This window comes from Dromaius novaehollandiae, chromosome 12, assembly GCF_036370855.1.
Source record: "Dromaius novaehollandiae isolate bDroNov1 chromosome 12, bDroNov1.hap1, whole genome shotgun sequence".
NCBI lineage: Eukaryota > Metazoa > Chordata > Aves > Casuariiformes > Dromaiidae > Dromaius > Dromaius novaehollandiae.
The window spans coordinates 3191185-3205783 of record NC_088109.1 but is presented as its reverse complement, the minus strand read 5'-3'; the positions used below and the strand labels follow the sequence as shown (position 1 = coordinate 3205783).

The 14599-nt window shown below is 42.4% G+C and overlaps 1 protein-coding gene across 4 annotated transcripts in view; it reads left to right on the top strand.

Annotated features, from left to right (window-relative positions):
* PRKCD (protein kinase C delta) overlaps positions 1-12077 on the top strand; it is a 62966-nt gene extending 50889 nt beyond the window's left edge. For 3 of the 4 annotated variants that reach the window (XM_064518664.1, XM_064518665.1, XM_026105373.2), the window contains 11 exons: positions 561-690; positions 1116-1216; positions 2436-2532; positions 3966-4099; positions 4798-4971; positions 5556-5647; positions 7195-7257; positions 8558-8696; positions 9584-9772; positions 10036-10164; positions 11535-12077. In XM_064518664.1, the coding sequence (XP_064374734.1) occupies positions 561-690; positions 1116-1216; positions 2436-2532; positions 3966-4099; positions 4798-4971; positions 5556-5647; positions 7195-7257; positions 8558-8696; positions 9584-9772; positions 10036-10164; positions 11535-11693 (1407 nt within the window). In that variant the 3' untranslated portion in view covers positions 11694-12077. The remainder of the gene's footprint in view (positions 1-560; positions 691-1115; positions 1217-2435; positions 2533-3965; positions 4100-4797; positions 4972-5555; positions 5648-7194; positions 7258-8557; positions 8697-9583; positions 9773-10035; positions 10165-11534) is intronic. The other variant, XM_064518666.1, reaches the window with a different exon arrangement.
* Positions 12078-14599: the final 2522 nt, after the last annotated feature.

Sequence of the window (14599 nt, the reverse complement as noted above, 5' to 3'; positions counted from 1 at the left end):
GATGAGGGACCTGTGTATGGAGCAAGAAGGATTTTGGCAGGCTTCAAAAGTCCAAAAATGCTGATTTTTTTTTTTTCCTCTCCCGTTTGGGTGTGTTTTGTGGCATGGTGTATTGATATACCTAATGGTGTATTGTGATGGGAGGGTAAAATGACATATTTTCCTGTGCTTCTGGGCATATTCTGTAGGCATTCTTCTATCTTTCACCAGTGTAGTACAGCATCACCACTTGAAAGTGTGATTTCACTATTTTCAGGATCTCACAAAAAAAGCCTCAGATATTTTTTTAAAGCTGAGCACTTTATGCAAGTAGCCTCATGTTCACTGCTAGGAGACATTTAAATGGTGAGGCGTAAGGAGATGTGGGCAAGTGCTTTGTGGTGTTCGCTAGGTGTCTAGGTAGGCTTGGATGTATATCGCTGGCTTAGATGCAGGATGTTAAGACTGGCGGACTCACAGAGGGGGGAAAAACAAAAATTGTGGGTTTATAATATTCTAGCTATTTTCTAAGAAGCTGGTCCCGCTCGGGCTAAGTGGCTCAACCCTGTCGCTGCTCCCAGTTTCAGAAGGAGCGCTTCAACATCGACATGCCGCATCGCTTCAAAGTTTACAACTACATGAGCCCGACCTTCTGCGACCACTGCGGCAGCCTGCTCTGGGGCCTCGTCAAGCAGGGGCTCAAATGTGAAGGTAGGGCAGGAGGGCAGCCGGGACCCCTCCCGCGCCGACGGGTCCCACGCATTTATATACCCACGCGATGCAGCACTCAGCTCGTCCATGCCTTGTTTGAAAAGCTTTTGCAATAGCTTCTCACGCGGTCAGGAAACGTGCTTGGGGCGGTGCGTGTCCCCCTCGCTCTTTTCCCGGAGCGTAATCAAAACGACCCCTTTGCACGGGAATCACTGAGATTTGGCGAGTCTCACGCAAGGCAGTGTCTAAAAGTGTATTCAAAGTTAAAGATTAAAATTGCGATTTTAATAATATGTTCATGTCCTATCTAGGCCTATAACAAGGTTTCTGAACTACACAGAAAAATAGGTGGGTTGTGTTGTAATACTAGATAGTATTTTCATGATGTTTGTATAACTGTCCGTAATTTTTTTTTTTTTTTTAAGAATGTGGAATGAACGTGCATCATAAATGCCAGAAGAAGGTGGCAAACTTATGTGGGATAAACCAGAAGCTGCTAGCCGAAGCTTTAAATCAAGTTAGCCAGGTATGCTGTCCTGCTGCTCGTCGTGTAAATAGTTGCTCTTGGAGCATGTTTGGTTTTTTGCTTAATCTCTTCCATATCGCTTTTGTTGGGAATGGAAGTTTGAAACTGAGGAAATGCAAACGGCTTTCTCTTTTTAATTTGACTCATAAAAGGATTAATAAAAATGTTGATAGCCTAAAGCTGAAATTGGGGGAAAAAATCCCACCTAACAATTCTTAAAAGGAACAGACAAGTTGTCCTGAAATACAACTTAGGTCCTTTATGAGGCCAAGGTTATTCTCTCCCCTCTTCTTGAATAGTGTTTAAACAGTGGTAGCAAAAAAGTAGAGTCTGTTTTTCCATGCTTCAACTTTGAATTCACCTTGAACACCAAAATTAAAAAAAATTGGGAGAAATATACCAGATATTTTTGATTTTTTATTAACCTGAGATATACACATAGGAAACCCCACTGGAATTCACACTGGCCCCATGGGTTACATTATTTGTCTCCTGCCGCAGCGTGGCTGGTCTCTCATGCACAGACTGCTGCGGACTTCTGGCTTGCAAATAAAGAGTCGGAAGCTCTGAAATAAAAGTCACAAGCTCTGAAATAAAACAACAGGAAAATGCATCACACAGGCTGATAGTATTTCCTCTAAGCTTAGTTTTCCTAAGCTTTCACCAAATACTTTTGAGCTTTTCTGTGTGGTGAAAGAGCTGGTGCAACAGCCCTCACTGTTTCCAATCTTTTTATTACCGAAACTTGATACTGGGGATCTTTCATAAATAAAAGTTGTTTGCATGTGCTGAAGAGCAAGAATGTGTGACTTCAGTGTGTCTAGTATGACTGTGGTTCCCATCTCCTGGGCCAAGAAATAAACACATGCCCGAAAGGGAAGTTTTCCCACAGTGTAAATTCTTCTCATTATGGGTTCAAACCATTATACCTTTAATAATTTTCAATGACTCACACTACACAGACCGTTGAGAAAAATCTAATAATGTACTTTCCTGAAGAGTAGAAAGTAAAGCAATTGGGTGATCTGAAGCTGTAGAGTGTGGCTTAAATAGTCTGTGAACCAAACTTCTGGACAAAAGAAGATATGTGATCTGAGTTGATAATTAAAAAGAAAAGTTTATACTGCCATCATGTTATATTTAACAGCTAGTGTTGTTGTAATGAATATTTCTAAACTAATAGCGCAAATATAATTTCAAGTGCTTCCCTCCTCCTCAGAAATCTACCCGAAGATCTGATTCTGGAACTGTAGAAAGTGTTGGTATTTATCAAGATTTTGATAAGAAACCTAGAGGTCAAGGAGGAGATACAACAGGTGAGAAAAGCTGCCTTATTTTCTTTTAGCTGTTTACCTACCAGACTACACAAACTGACAATTTAAGCAGTTACTCATTCTTGCCTTATGTTAGGCTTTTTTTTAAACAATAAGGGCTCTTTAAAAATGTAAGTATGTATTTCTTTTTCAGAGTCTCCTGGCCACACACAATGCTTACATAACTTTAGACAAATACCTAGAGTTGTTTGCTCCATGAGCACAGTCACCTTTCTGCAAACGCTTGCTTTCCTCATTGCAGCACACGGCTTCCCATGATGGAGCTGGAGAAAACCTCGCTACTCCGAGTACAACACGCCATCTGAAATCTGCCGTGCACCTTATTAACTACCTTGATTTGTTCACAAAATATTAGACACTCCTGTGCCATGACAAATGCTATCAATGTTAGAATTTAACTAGCCAAAATACTACTTGAGATTTAATAGCCAAAGTAGTTTCAGTACTGCCCGGAATCCTAATTATTTCCGTTCAGTATTAGGTTTTGCATTTTTTTGTTATTGCTAAAGAATTGTAGCATTGTATAAGCCTTATTTTAATAACTGCTAGCCTATGATAATTTATGCAAAAAAAAAGGGGGGGGGTACTGTAAAAGTCACTTTATACCAGATGGAAATCTCTATGCTCAGAATGAGATAACAGGTCTTTTTGGGGTGATATGGACATTCATCCATATATTGAACTAGTTCTGTGTAAATGCCCAGTAAGAAAATTACTTTTGATACTACATATCCTACCTTGTCTGGCTTGCCAGAACAGGACAAAAAGGTAGTTTTGCAAAGGCAGTTTGGCTGAATACTAAGGACGCAGCCATTGAGATTCCTCCCTGGGTTACTGCAGCCACCAGGCAGCACAACCACGATCAGAGGGTCGTGTTGATGACCCAGCAGATGCTAGACAGCTGGGATCAAAAAAAAAATTAATAATTTTAGGATATAATCAGGATTAACCAGCGTATTCACGCTTCTCAGCTGGAATCATGGGCCAGCAGCAGGCATAAATCAGATTTTTCATGGCCTCTCTGCTTAGGCTGAGGGACTAGCCTTCTCTGATTAACAGGAGATAAGTGATTTGTTTAAAAGCTGGTCTAGTGAAGTATCTTCTTCTCCAAACTATGCTCTCTATCTTAGTCACTGGGAAAAGTTAGGGCTTTTGATTTTATAATTCCTGTTGTAAGTATTGCTTAAACCCAGCATTGTAAAGAATCACAGATTCAAATTCAAAAGTATCAAGTATGCTTGAATAATTCAAACTTTGTTATAAAACACCTGATTTGTTCTCCTGTTTAGATTTGCCAGTGTCCCAGCAGCAGGTGCCCTGAAACAGCATGTCCCAAGTGCACAACTCCTAACAGAGGATCTGAGTCATGCAACGTTTTGGCATATATTGAACTTTAAACTTTCTGTTTCCATTAGCAGATAACAGCGAGTACGACAAGCTCTGGGAGGGAGGCACAGCCAGGACAGCGTCGCGAATTGCAAGCAGGAGAAAATTCAACATAGACAGCTTTGTCTTCCATAAAGTGCTAGGGAAAGGAAGTTTCGGGAAGGTATGTAACAAACTTACAGAGCTTAAGGCGGCTGCTTTGCCTGATCTGTGCAATGTTACGGGCTATTTTCATTAACCAGAAAGGTCTCTCAGTTACAGCCGGTTGGGCAGATAACCTTTAAGAGAACAGACTAGAGCCATCCTTGCCAAAGGCATTAGAAATACTTCACCTGAATCTTGTCTGAACTCGGCAGTGATACGTAACATGCAACAGCTTTTAATTATTTAATGAGCAGTGAGAGGAATCGCCCTTTCCGCACCACCATGCGAAGGGATGCTCCGTACAGAAGTGGGCACGAAAGGCTCCGGTCCGATGGCAGGGCAGACGCGGGAGAGCAGCGCGGCCTTGCCCTGTCTGCCTCAGTCTGTGCGCACTTTGTGCGTGCCCAAGGGTGGCATGGCCTCCACGGACTTTGTCCCCTAAGGAAGGGAACAGGCTTTACAAACTCGCAAGACATGGACAGGAAGACTGCCGTGCCTGCGTTATGTGGTCCTCATCCCCTCTCTGTCCCTTCATCTCTACACCCAGCACCGTCACCTTCTCAAACCTCTCCCACCTTTCCCACTTAAATAATTTTTTTGTTGCCATGGCATCTGCTATAGACACCTTCACCCTCCTCCTACTGCTGCCATCAGCAACAAAATCAGTCTCTCATACGCATGCTCTAATCTTGTCGTTTATTCATTTATATTTGGCAGGTTCTGCTTGCTGAGCTGAAAGGGAAGAATGAATTCTTTGCTGTCAAAGCACTGAAGAAGGACGTGGTGCTAATCGACGACGACGTGGAATGCACCATGGTGGAAAAGCGGGTCCTGGCGCTTGCATGGGAAAACCCATTTCTCACGCACCTTTACTGCACGTTTCAGACAAAGGTAAGGAAAAAAAAATGAAGGACACCACAACAGCTTTAGCCCTTCAATGGATGCTGTTACCAGCAGTCAAGTGAAAACAACTCAGTGATCAAAGTAGTAAATTTCCTTTTCTTGCACTCTGAAATAGTTCACAGGCCTTGTGGGAAGTAAATATGAGTGCTGCCCCGATATAAGTTGGTAAGAACAGAACAAGATCCAAACAACATCTATGCAATCTAGAGTAAGAGGCAACTGAATTTAAATCCTTGACCTTAGATTTATTCTTGGTGAGGGTACAGATTGTCACATGTAGGAGTCAGTAAGTTTACTTAAACGTGTATTTATATTAAGTCTAGAAGGCCACAGAATACAAGATGAGATATTTAGCTTTACAATACAAGATGAGATATTTAGCTTTACAATACAAGACCAGGATACTCAAGTGTGTTGCAATTTCATACCCTCTTAGATGTATACGTAACGGAGAAATATCTCTGGAGGAAGGTGACTGCTTGGTCCCTGATAGCCATATCACCACTTTATACATTCCATGCTGTGGTTGCAATAACACCAGTAATTTTTTCATTCTGCTGATTTGCAAACAGGATCATCTGTTCTTTGTTATGGAGTTCCTGAATGGGGGAGACCTCATGTTCCACATACAGGACAAGGGGCGTTTTGATCTCTACAGAGCAACGTAAGTCCAAAACCCTTCCGTCCCCACCTGCCTGAACAAACATCATCTTTGTGGTTTTCCTGCTACCAATTCTGTGGCCCTTCCCAGCAGTCTTCCCCTCGAGTTTCAGGGGCTGATGATTCTAAATGTATTTCTAGGCATGGGCTTGATACAGTGAAGAAGCTCACTTAATGATGCATGGGGTTAGGTTTTCTTAATTTACTTAGCAGTATACCTTAATATACTTAGCAGTCTAAGTATCTAGGGATGCCTGGTAAGCCACAACATGACAAGCAATGAAAAGCACAAGGTACCGCTTCAGTGCCCTTTAGGATATTTCGTTATTGATTATTGCTGAATATTTCATTATTGATGAAATAATTAAACTCCTAAGAAACCAGAATGGGAAAAAAAATCCCTATATTATTTACTATTGTTGTTAATTTGACATGATAGTGCAGAAGTGCCGGCACCTGCACTTCCCGCAAGATACTAGTAAGGGGCTGGGAAGGCCAAAGAGCAAGGTGTCTATTCAGTAGGAAAGTACTTGATTTTTAGCAGGCGTAATTTTGCCACAGTTAGCTATGACTTTAGAAATCACTGGAGCTCAAGACTTAGAGTGTATTATTGTTATTATATCTGTAATATTTTGCTAGTTTTATGATAGTATTTTCTACTCCCCCCTCACCCATATGAGGGTTTTAATTAAAATAATTGAATAGGCAAGATCTTTAAGTGTAGGATACTGGACCCACTCCCAAGCACCAGCGATGTGACTGGACAGTAGCCGGTGTTACAGGTCAGGACTAGCTCCATTCCCACTGTCCCCAGCAAAAATTTGGACAAAGCCCCTCCACCTTACCTTCCTTCAGCATCTCCTTGCATTCTCAGCATGTATTTTTTTGAAGTTTTGGGTCAACATTCAGGTCCATGTGCTATATAGAAATAGAAATAGTTCTGTATTTGTTTTTGTATTCAGGCGGAGGGGAAAGCATTCCTTTAGTGCCTTCCCTCGTACGCTCTGGATCGTCACCTCCTTTTTGAGGAGAATGCCCCTGAAGCAAGGCTACTTTTAGGCTGCCTACTACAACTGGGCAGGTGCAGAAGATAGTTGAGGCCTGTTTCTAACTCAGCTATTAATGCCCCGTCCCTGCTAAAGCAATCGTGTGAGTACTGAGCTCCTGATAGCTGTCTTTCAAAAAGGCATATGCATATAGCTCTCTGCAAACACATGCATAAACTATGAAAGAGTAGAAGAGGGACGGTGTTCTCGAATGGAAGTGGAACAAAGCATTAAGGCAGCTGCTGACCCGCTGAATGTTTGGCATTAGATACCACAGATGTGTGGTAAAGAGATCAACTTGCAGACTGTAACATCCAGTGCGACAAGCTGTACAAATACAGGTGTACTATCAAATAGGGGATTTCTCTTTCCCAGTATTTAAAGAAATGCACGCTACTTCTCACTCCATAAAGACAAACTTATGGCAGGTCTTTTGACCAGCTGCACAGACTGTGTTTTAACTGAGCAAGCCAGTTTAAAAGATGTGTTGGTCTTTTTTTTTCAGGTTTTATGGAGCTGAAATTTTATGTGGGTTACAGTTTCTTCACAGCAAAGGCATTATTTATAGGTGAGTACCTATTAGTTCCAGTGCGGGACTGATGAATTCTCATAACACTGGGTGCATCTCAGAATTGCTAATTATCATAAGAAGTAACAGCTTTCTGTTAGAGATTTGATGTTATTCCAAGGGCATTAACATGCTTGAGATGAATCTGTATCTTTTTTTTTTTCCCCCTTGGCAACCAGAATAATGGAAGTTTGCCGGTGTAATCACACAAACTGACTGGTGTGGTTGTAGGTAGACTTTGCACATAAACGAATCCCTCGGATTCATACAAACGTCACTGTATAAAAGAAACGGAGCAATGGCTTTGCAGGTATCAGCATAATGGAAATGTATTTTAGAACTTGTTCTAGCCGTCATTCGAACAAGTTACAATGCATTTGCCCATCTCAGAAATATATTCAGTTTGCTCAAGTGAACAGCAGCTGATGTCCAAAGGGAGAGGGAGAGGAAGGAGTGATGGTGTGCTGCGTTAGCCCGGGGAGTCTTGGTCCGAGCAGCTCCTCACCTACTTGGCACTCTGCCTGGCTGATACTGGAAGCTTAAGTTACCAAGGAGAAAAGACTGTACTGTTCCCATGTAAAACCGTCTGCTCTATTCAAGTTTTTCTTGGTAAGCAGACAGGCTGCTGAGTTTCTCTTCAGCCTGCTCTCCTTGGTATGTGCTTCTGCAGCCAGATGGACAAAAAAAAAAACGCATGGCAGTGAAAGGGAGGGAATGTGGCTTTTGGAAAATGCCATTAAAACGCTCTTACTTGATGGAGGAGTATTATTCTGAAAAAAGGCATGGATAGGGCGCTTCACAGACCCATTCGCTGCGACTGCAAGCCCAGAGCTCCCCAGTGCTGTAACTAGGAGCAAACACTGAAGCCGGGCAGGCTTGGAACATTCGCTCTCCTGCCAAAAGCACTTGGACGCCAGCAACGCTGCCTTTGATTTACATTAGGCAGCGAAGCAAACGTTAACCCATGCCTTGTTGCAGAGGCAACAGCGGCACTGGGCGCCCTGTTAGATTTGCAAGCAAATGTTGCGGGTTATAAGGTCGCCCACTACACCCCGGCATCTGTGGTTACTCAGGCAGGAGAGAGAGAGAGAGAGAGAGAGAATTCTCTCCTTGTCCTTACCCTCACAAAATACAAAGTAGTAATTTTGTCTATATTGTGTTGATTGACGACTGTTTTCTTGAAGAGCCTCTCCGTATGGTGCAGTAGGTTCATTTTAATGAGAAACTGCATGCATCTGAAAATAAAAATCATTTACTTGGTTGTTTTTCTTTCTTTTTTTTTTTTTTGCACTTTTTGTAGAGACCTAAAACTGGACAATGTGATGCTCGATAAAGAAGGCCACATCAAAATAGCTGATTTTGGAATGTGCAAAGAAAATGTGGTCGGCGAGAACAAGGCAAGCACTTTCTGCGGCACCCCAGACTACATTGCTCCTGAGGTCAGTAGACACTGCCGCATGCGCTGGGGGGCAGGTTTAATACGCTGATGTTAGAAGCAGCAGCTGTTGCTTATCTTCCTTTGTAGACTAATAGGTCATAGATTTAAAGAAGCATAATTAGCATGTAAAAACATTAAATCTCTGTTCTCTGTAGAAGGTACTTAATATTTGTAAGTATGCTGTGTCTGCAGTATTTATGGCAGGCTTTAAAAACGTGTTTTTGAAATGATAAAAGTTTCAGTGTTTCAAAAATTAATCTTCCCTTCTGCCTTTACACTTAGCGTACACGAGGGGCTCCCTCACAATGACTGTATTAGTACTGCAGATAAAGAACAGGCATGTGTTGCTGCCAGCAGCCAAAACACAAAAGCAAGCAGCTTGTAAGGAGAATCTCAATGAATTAAAGTCCTTGTGCTCAGAGTTGTTTTTAAAAAATGTGACTTGCAAAACAGTCCAAATAAGTCAGGTTCTAAATGGCATCAAAGTCTGTTTGCTACTAACTTGCTTTCATCGCTACTTCCCCCCTGCCCTTTCCTTCCTTTATCATCCTGTAAAGAAACTAGAGAAAGATGATTTCCATGTGCAGGGTATTTAAAGTTAACGGATAAAATCTGTCAATGAGAGCAAAGAGTTTGAGTTGTCCACACCTGCACGAACAGTAGCCAAGAACAAAACTACAGCTGTACATCAGTGTTGTCAACCATGCTAGATTATTTTTTCCCCCTAAAAATCCTAGTTATTTCCTCCTAAAATAACTTTTTTCTGGCATGTAGGACATACAGTGTTAACAGGTTTTTGAAAAGGCTAACATACATCCATCATGGGGAAGCTGCCTTTTACTGATTACCTGCCTTTCTTGCTCTGCTCCTCTCCTGCTGCGGAAAAAGATCCTGCAAGGCTTGAGGTACACGTTCTCCGTGGACTGGTGGTCATTCGGGGTCTTGCTGTACGAGATGCTTATTGGACAATCTCCTTTCCACGGGGATGATGAAGATGAGTTGTTTGAGTCGATCCGAGTGGACACACCTCATTACCCACGCTGGATTACCAAGGAATCAAAAGACATATTAGAAAAGGTAGGACCGGTGATCACTCATGGGATCGCAGTACTGTATTTGTCCTAGGGACGGACTCTGGCAAAAATGGCTAGGCTTGTAAAAGACGCTGTTTATCAGGAAGCCAAGTTTTAAAAGTGGAAAGCCAACTGAATTGAATACTAATGGTCGGGCTACTGCTAGCAACTTTTTTTGTTCTGTTTTGCAGCGTACTCATCATTTCTTCTAGTGCCACTGACCTTTTGAGTAGGTGCAGAAGCTTTACTGAGTATCTTGTTTTGCAGCTATTTGAAAGGGATCCAACAAGACGACTGGGGGTCACTGGGAACATCAGAGACCATTCGTTCTTCAAAACCATCAACTGGGCAGCACTAGAGAAAAGGGAGGTAGACCCTCCTTTCAGGCCGAAAGTGGTACGTGTATTATTCTTTGTTCCTGCAGCAGTATTGCAAATGTCAGTCTTGGAGGGGTGGGGAGGGAGGTGATTCTTTTAACTGTTCGTTACCCAAACTGTCCTGTTGTAGTTCTTTCTCATATTTATAAACCAGACACACGTCTATCTCAAACCCCACTGCTCTTAGAGAGTCCAGTTGCACTATAATCCTCTGACTGCCCCAAAAATCTTCCTGTTTTAGTATTAAGACTGTCTTCCTATACCACCCAAAGGAACCTCTTCACTAATATTGTCTTCAGGCAAATCAATTAATAGCTGATATCCATCCTTCTTAAATTTTTAAATCATTGGGGAAATGCAACATTTTGTATGCCTCAAGAAGTTAGCGCTGTTGATAGTTTCTTGGATTTTTTCCTCCTGTATTGCCACACTGGAGAAGGACCAACACCTTTGAGCTACTCAGCTGGTATTTGTCTGCAAGCATTCTCTGCATAAGCATTAAATCTATGCTTTGCTTTTTCAAACTTGGCCTAGTCTCCACCAGGGCAAAAAGATGCATTCTCTAAACTACTACTGAACATACAAGAACTATTTGTAAGTGCACGCGACTAATGTTACCTGAAAAGCATGTAAAGAACAGAGCACACACTACTATTCTGCGTCAACGTGGGCGGCTGCTGCTTCGCCTCATCTTCAGTTAGTTAGAAATCCAAAACAGGTTTCCTCCATCCCGTACTGGTCCAGATAAAGTGCCTGGAGGTAACACAGTCTCTCTAAAATGGGCTCACGTACCTGACGCAGGAGAGTTGCTCCATCCAAGAACAGGAGGTTCACGTAGTATGTTCCCACGCGCTCTGGAAACGTAAGGACCCTGCAAGAGTGAGCTCTGGAGGTCTGGAATGGAAAACTTGGTCTTCTTTACTAATGCAAATTCTCATGAAACGTACACTAATGTTACCTTTTATCCAGACACCAATACGCATCATAACGCATCAGGCTTTTTTTCTGAACAAGCACACAACTTAAAATGCTTTCCAGAGTTTAAAAAATACTGGTTAATACCAAGAAGTGTTGGGCTTCAATGTAAATGAACTGCTTCTCTCCACACAGAATCTTTGGGTAATTCAATGAAACTTTATCACAAATCCAGGTGGTTCTTTTCCAAAGCTAGTCAATGTTATTTGTTTTCAGCTAACAATAAGTAATTGCCAAGTTATAATTTTATACTGTTGTTACAACAGGCATAGAGATAGAGAAGTTATTTCTTTTAAATAGGGGTTCAAGCTACCATTCACTAAGCTATTATATTTAGCAGTTTGTTTTGGAAGGAAAAAAGAAAGTTTGCAGCCACTGCCTCAAACTCTCTTCCTTATTTTTCATTTAACACAGAAATCAGCAAGTGATTACAACAACTTTGACAGAGAATTTCTGAACGAGAAGCCAAGATTATCTTACAGTGACAAAAACCTGATTGAGTCCATGGATCAGTCGGCATTTGATGGATTCTCTTTTATTAACCCCAAATTTGAACAGATCTTAGACAAATAGTCTCTGCTCGAGTCGGACTTTAAAGCGGGGTTAAAAGTTAAAACGGAGAACTTCACGTGTTAAGTGTTATGCAGTCCAACGAGGTTGTCGGTATTTCAGAATAATACACCATAGTGTGATTAATTATGTGTAACTGCTGATTTACTGGCAGTGGTCTTTTATGCATGGTTGGGTTTAAGGTATGTGAATCATGTGCATTATTTTCTCTATGTGGGAAAATGTAAATTCTGTTTGGTTACTTGAATGTAGTTATGTTATATAAATATGCTGTATATTTTGCTCGAGAGAAGACATTGGGGAACAGATGATGTCTTTTTAAAAAGTGTTTGAGCCCTTGGTTCTTTTATTTGTCTTCAATTAAAAGAAAGTTACATTAAACTTTCATTCTTGGCTTTACGATATTTTTTCTAGAAACATTCAATTAAATGAATGTTGTCTTTAAACGAGAGCAAAAAATAATAGTTTGTAAGTCCTCATAGTTTAGGAAAAGAAGAATAATATGAACCAAAATGAAGAATCAGGCAAAAGAGATTCACAGCATAAGTAGTCCTAGGCCTGAGACACTAGCTGTTGGAAAGAGTTAGCTCAGCACTGCTCTTACTGCTTTTTTCTAAATCCAAAGTCCCTCTCACCAAAGCAGCCAGTGCAAAACAAAGTCAGGACTACCCTTGGGGCTACACCATTAGCTCTTACAATTAATAAAACCTCAAGCCTACAGCATTACAAATGTAGGAAAAATTAAGCAGCAAACTTTTTCCCTCCTACAAAAAAGAGCTCTTTTAAGAAAAAAATGTGTAGGCTACACTAGCTGCAGTCACGTCTGACTTGTGCAGCATCGCTGGAAGGTTTCTGCAAGTGCCCAGTCTGCTATGCCAGCTCTCCCCTTCCGCCCCCCCGGGGGCCAGGCTGCACTGATTTACTCCAAGGAAGTATAGGCATACGAGATTTTGGCCTAAGTATCCAGCAGCAGCAGCTTGGGAAAATAAGCTTCCACTGTTAAAGTCCACCTCCTTTTAATAGAAATAAGCAATATGATCACAGCGCCTTACCCAAAGGAAAAAAAACCCCTCAGTTCAGTCGCTGTGTAGCGCATCAGGACCACTCACCTTGGCTGCTGCCATAGGACCACCGTGCTTAAGGGCCAAGCGCAGCACCCTTCTTACCCAGCTTTATTTGCTTGGTTTTAACACAGCTCCTCCTGCTTGCTGTGAAAAGAGTTTAAAGCAAAATCTGGCTTTGTTACACCTGCTTCTGAATTTCCTTTTTTTTTTTTTTTTTTTAAGCTATTTCTGCGCACAAACTAAATTGTAAGTACTGCAAAGCTCAGTCAAACTCTTGTGCTTGCAACCACCTAGTAAAAGAGAGCCTGAAGACAGGCGCTGTACTACAGGCCCTTCGCTCACCAGCTTCCTCCACCTGCTAACCGCATTGCAAAGGCTCCAACGTGTCACCCGGGGAGCAGGCAGACAAAACCAGCTGGTGCCCATCAGTTTGTCTGGCACAGCTATGCTTGGGGGTAGCTTCTGCCTTACTTCTGCTGTAAAAGCAGGAGAAAGCTATCCATCGCCCTTCCTTCTCCATAAAACTTGCTGTAGACGCAAAACAAAAAAAAAACAAAAAAAACAACAAAAAAAGAACCACACATAGTGATTTCTTTGTTTTTCCTCTAATGAACAGCCCTACCTTGTTGTTATAATCCAAATAACTCCGGTAAGACTTGGATATCACAAAACCGTACAGCAGATTAGAACAGTGAGACTACAGGTAGCAATTTTGGATAGAGCAGAGTTTGATTTTTACCGGAGATGGACAGTTACTCAACACTCGCACACGAGTGCTGGATGCTCGCACCAAAGCAGAAGTGCCTTTCTGTCTCAGCGATGCTCACGTGGCCCGCAGCAGGCAGGCAGCCCCGCCAGGCGCAGCTGCTCCTCAGCGCCCAGCACGAGCAGCGCAGCGCGTCCCGGGGCTGCGGGGACGGTGCCCGAGGGCCACCTGCCGGCCGGGGAACACATTCGTCAGACGACCACGACGTCCTCAAAGCGCGCTGGGATGAATGCATTGAAGAAATAATCCTTGATAAGGTCCAGCAAGCAGCCTTAAAGCTTTCCTTAAACAAAAGAGCCTCACACAAACACATAGCTACACCGTAGAGCTAAAAAGTAAGGATATGCTAATATATATTTGAAACAAGACTTGACCAAAAAAAGAAAAACCCACAAAAATCCCCAACACTCTGACTAGGTCATAAAAGACATAAGCTACCCACGTGAATACTATCTGTGAGAACAAGATAATGAACAAGATACTAAAATTTGAGAGCTACGACTTCAAATCGCAAAGCGAATTAATTTTGCTCTTACCCTTCTGAATGGCGAGAGAGGCAGGACACCTGTAGCATCAGCTTAAGCACACTCCACCTAGCCAATACCAGCAAACAGGGCCTGCGAGACCAGCCGTTTCCTAGTGGTTTTCAGCACTCAAAAAAAAAAAATAGCAGCATTTGGCAGGCAACGTTACAACACAGTGGCTTTAAGAGTGTGAATCAGCTCTTAAACACCTTAAAACACCAATGGGGAGCTTAAATGAAAATGCAAAAGTCTTACCTTTCTTTGCCCTTTTGTGCAAATCTTGACGGGTGCTAATCCGAAAGATCCGCACAGCTTTTCCTTCGGTTACCGAGTTTCTGCTGCTTAAGTGATGGGGAGGTTAATGATCGCCTGTCAGGGCACAGCAACTGAGGGAGTAAATTTAATTTAATCCTTGCACTCGTTTCCCTGCAAGCTCTTCTCCGCCAGCTGCAATTCTCAGCGCTCGGAAAGCTGCAGTGAGCTGTCGCGCTGCAGGGACGGCTCATCCGCGCGTCCGCTAACGCAAACGAACGAGGAAAGACGCAGGGACCCGCG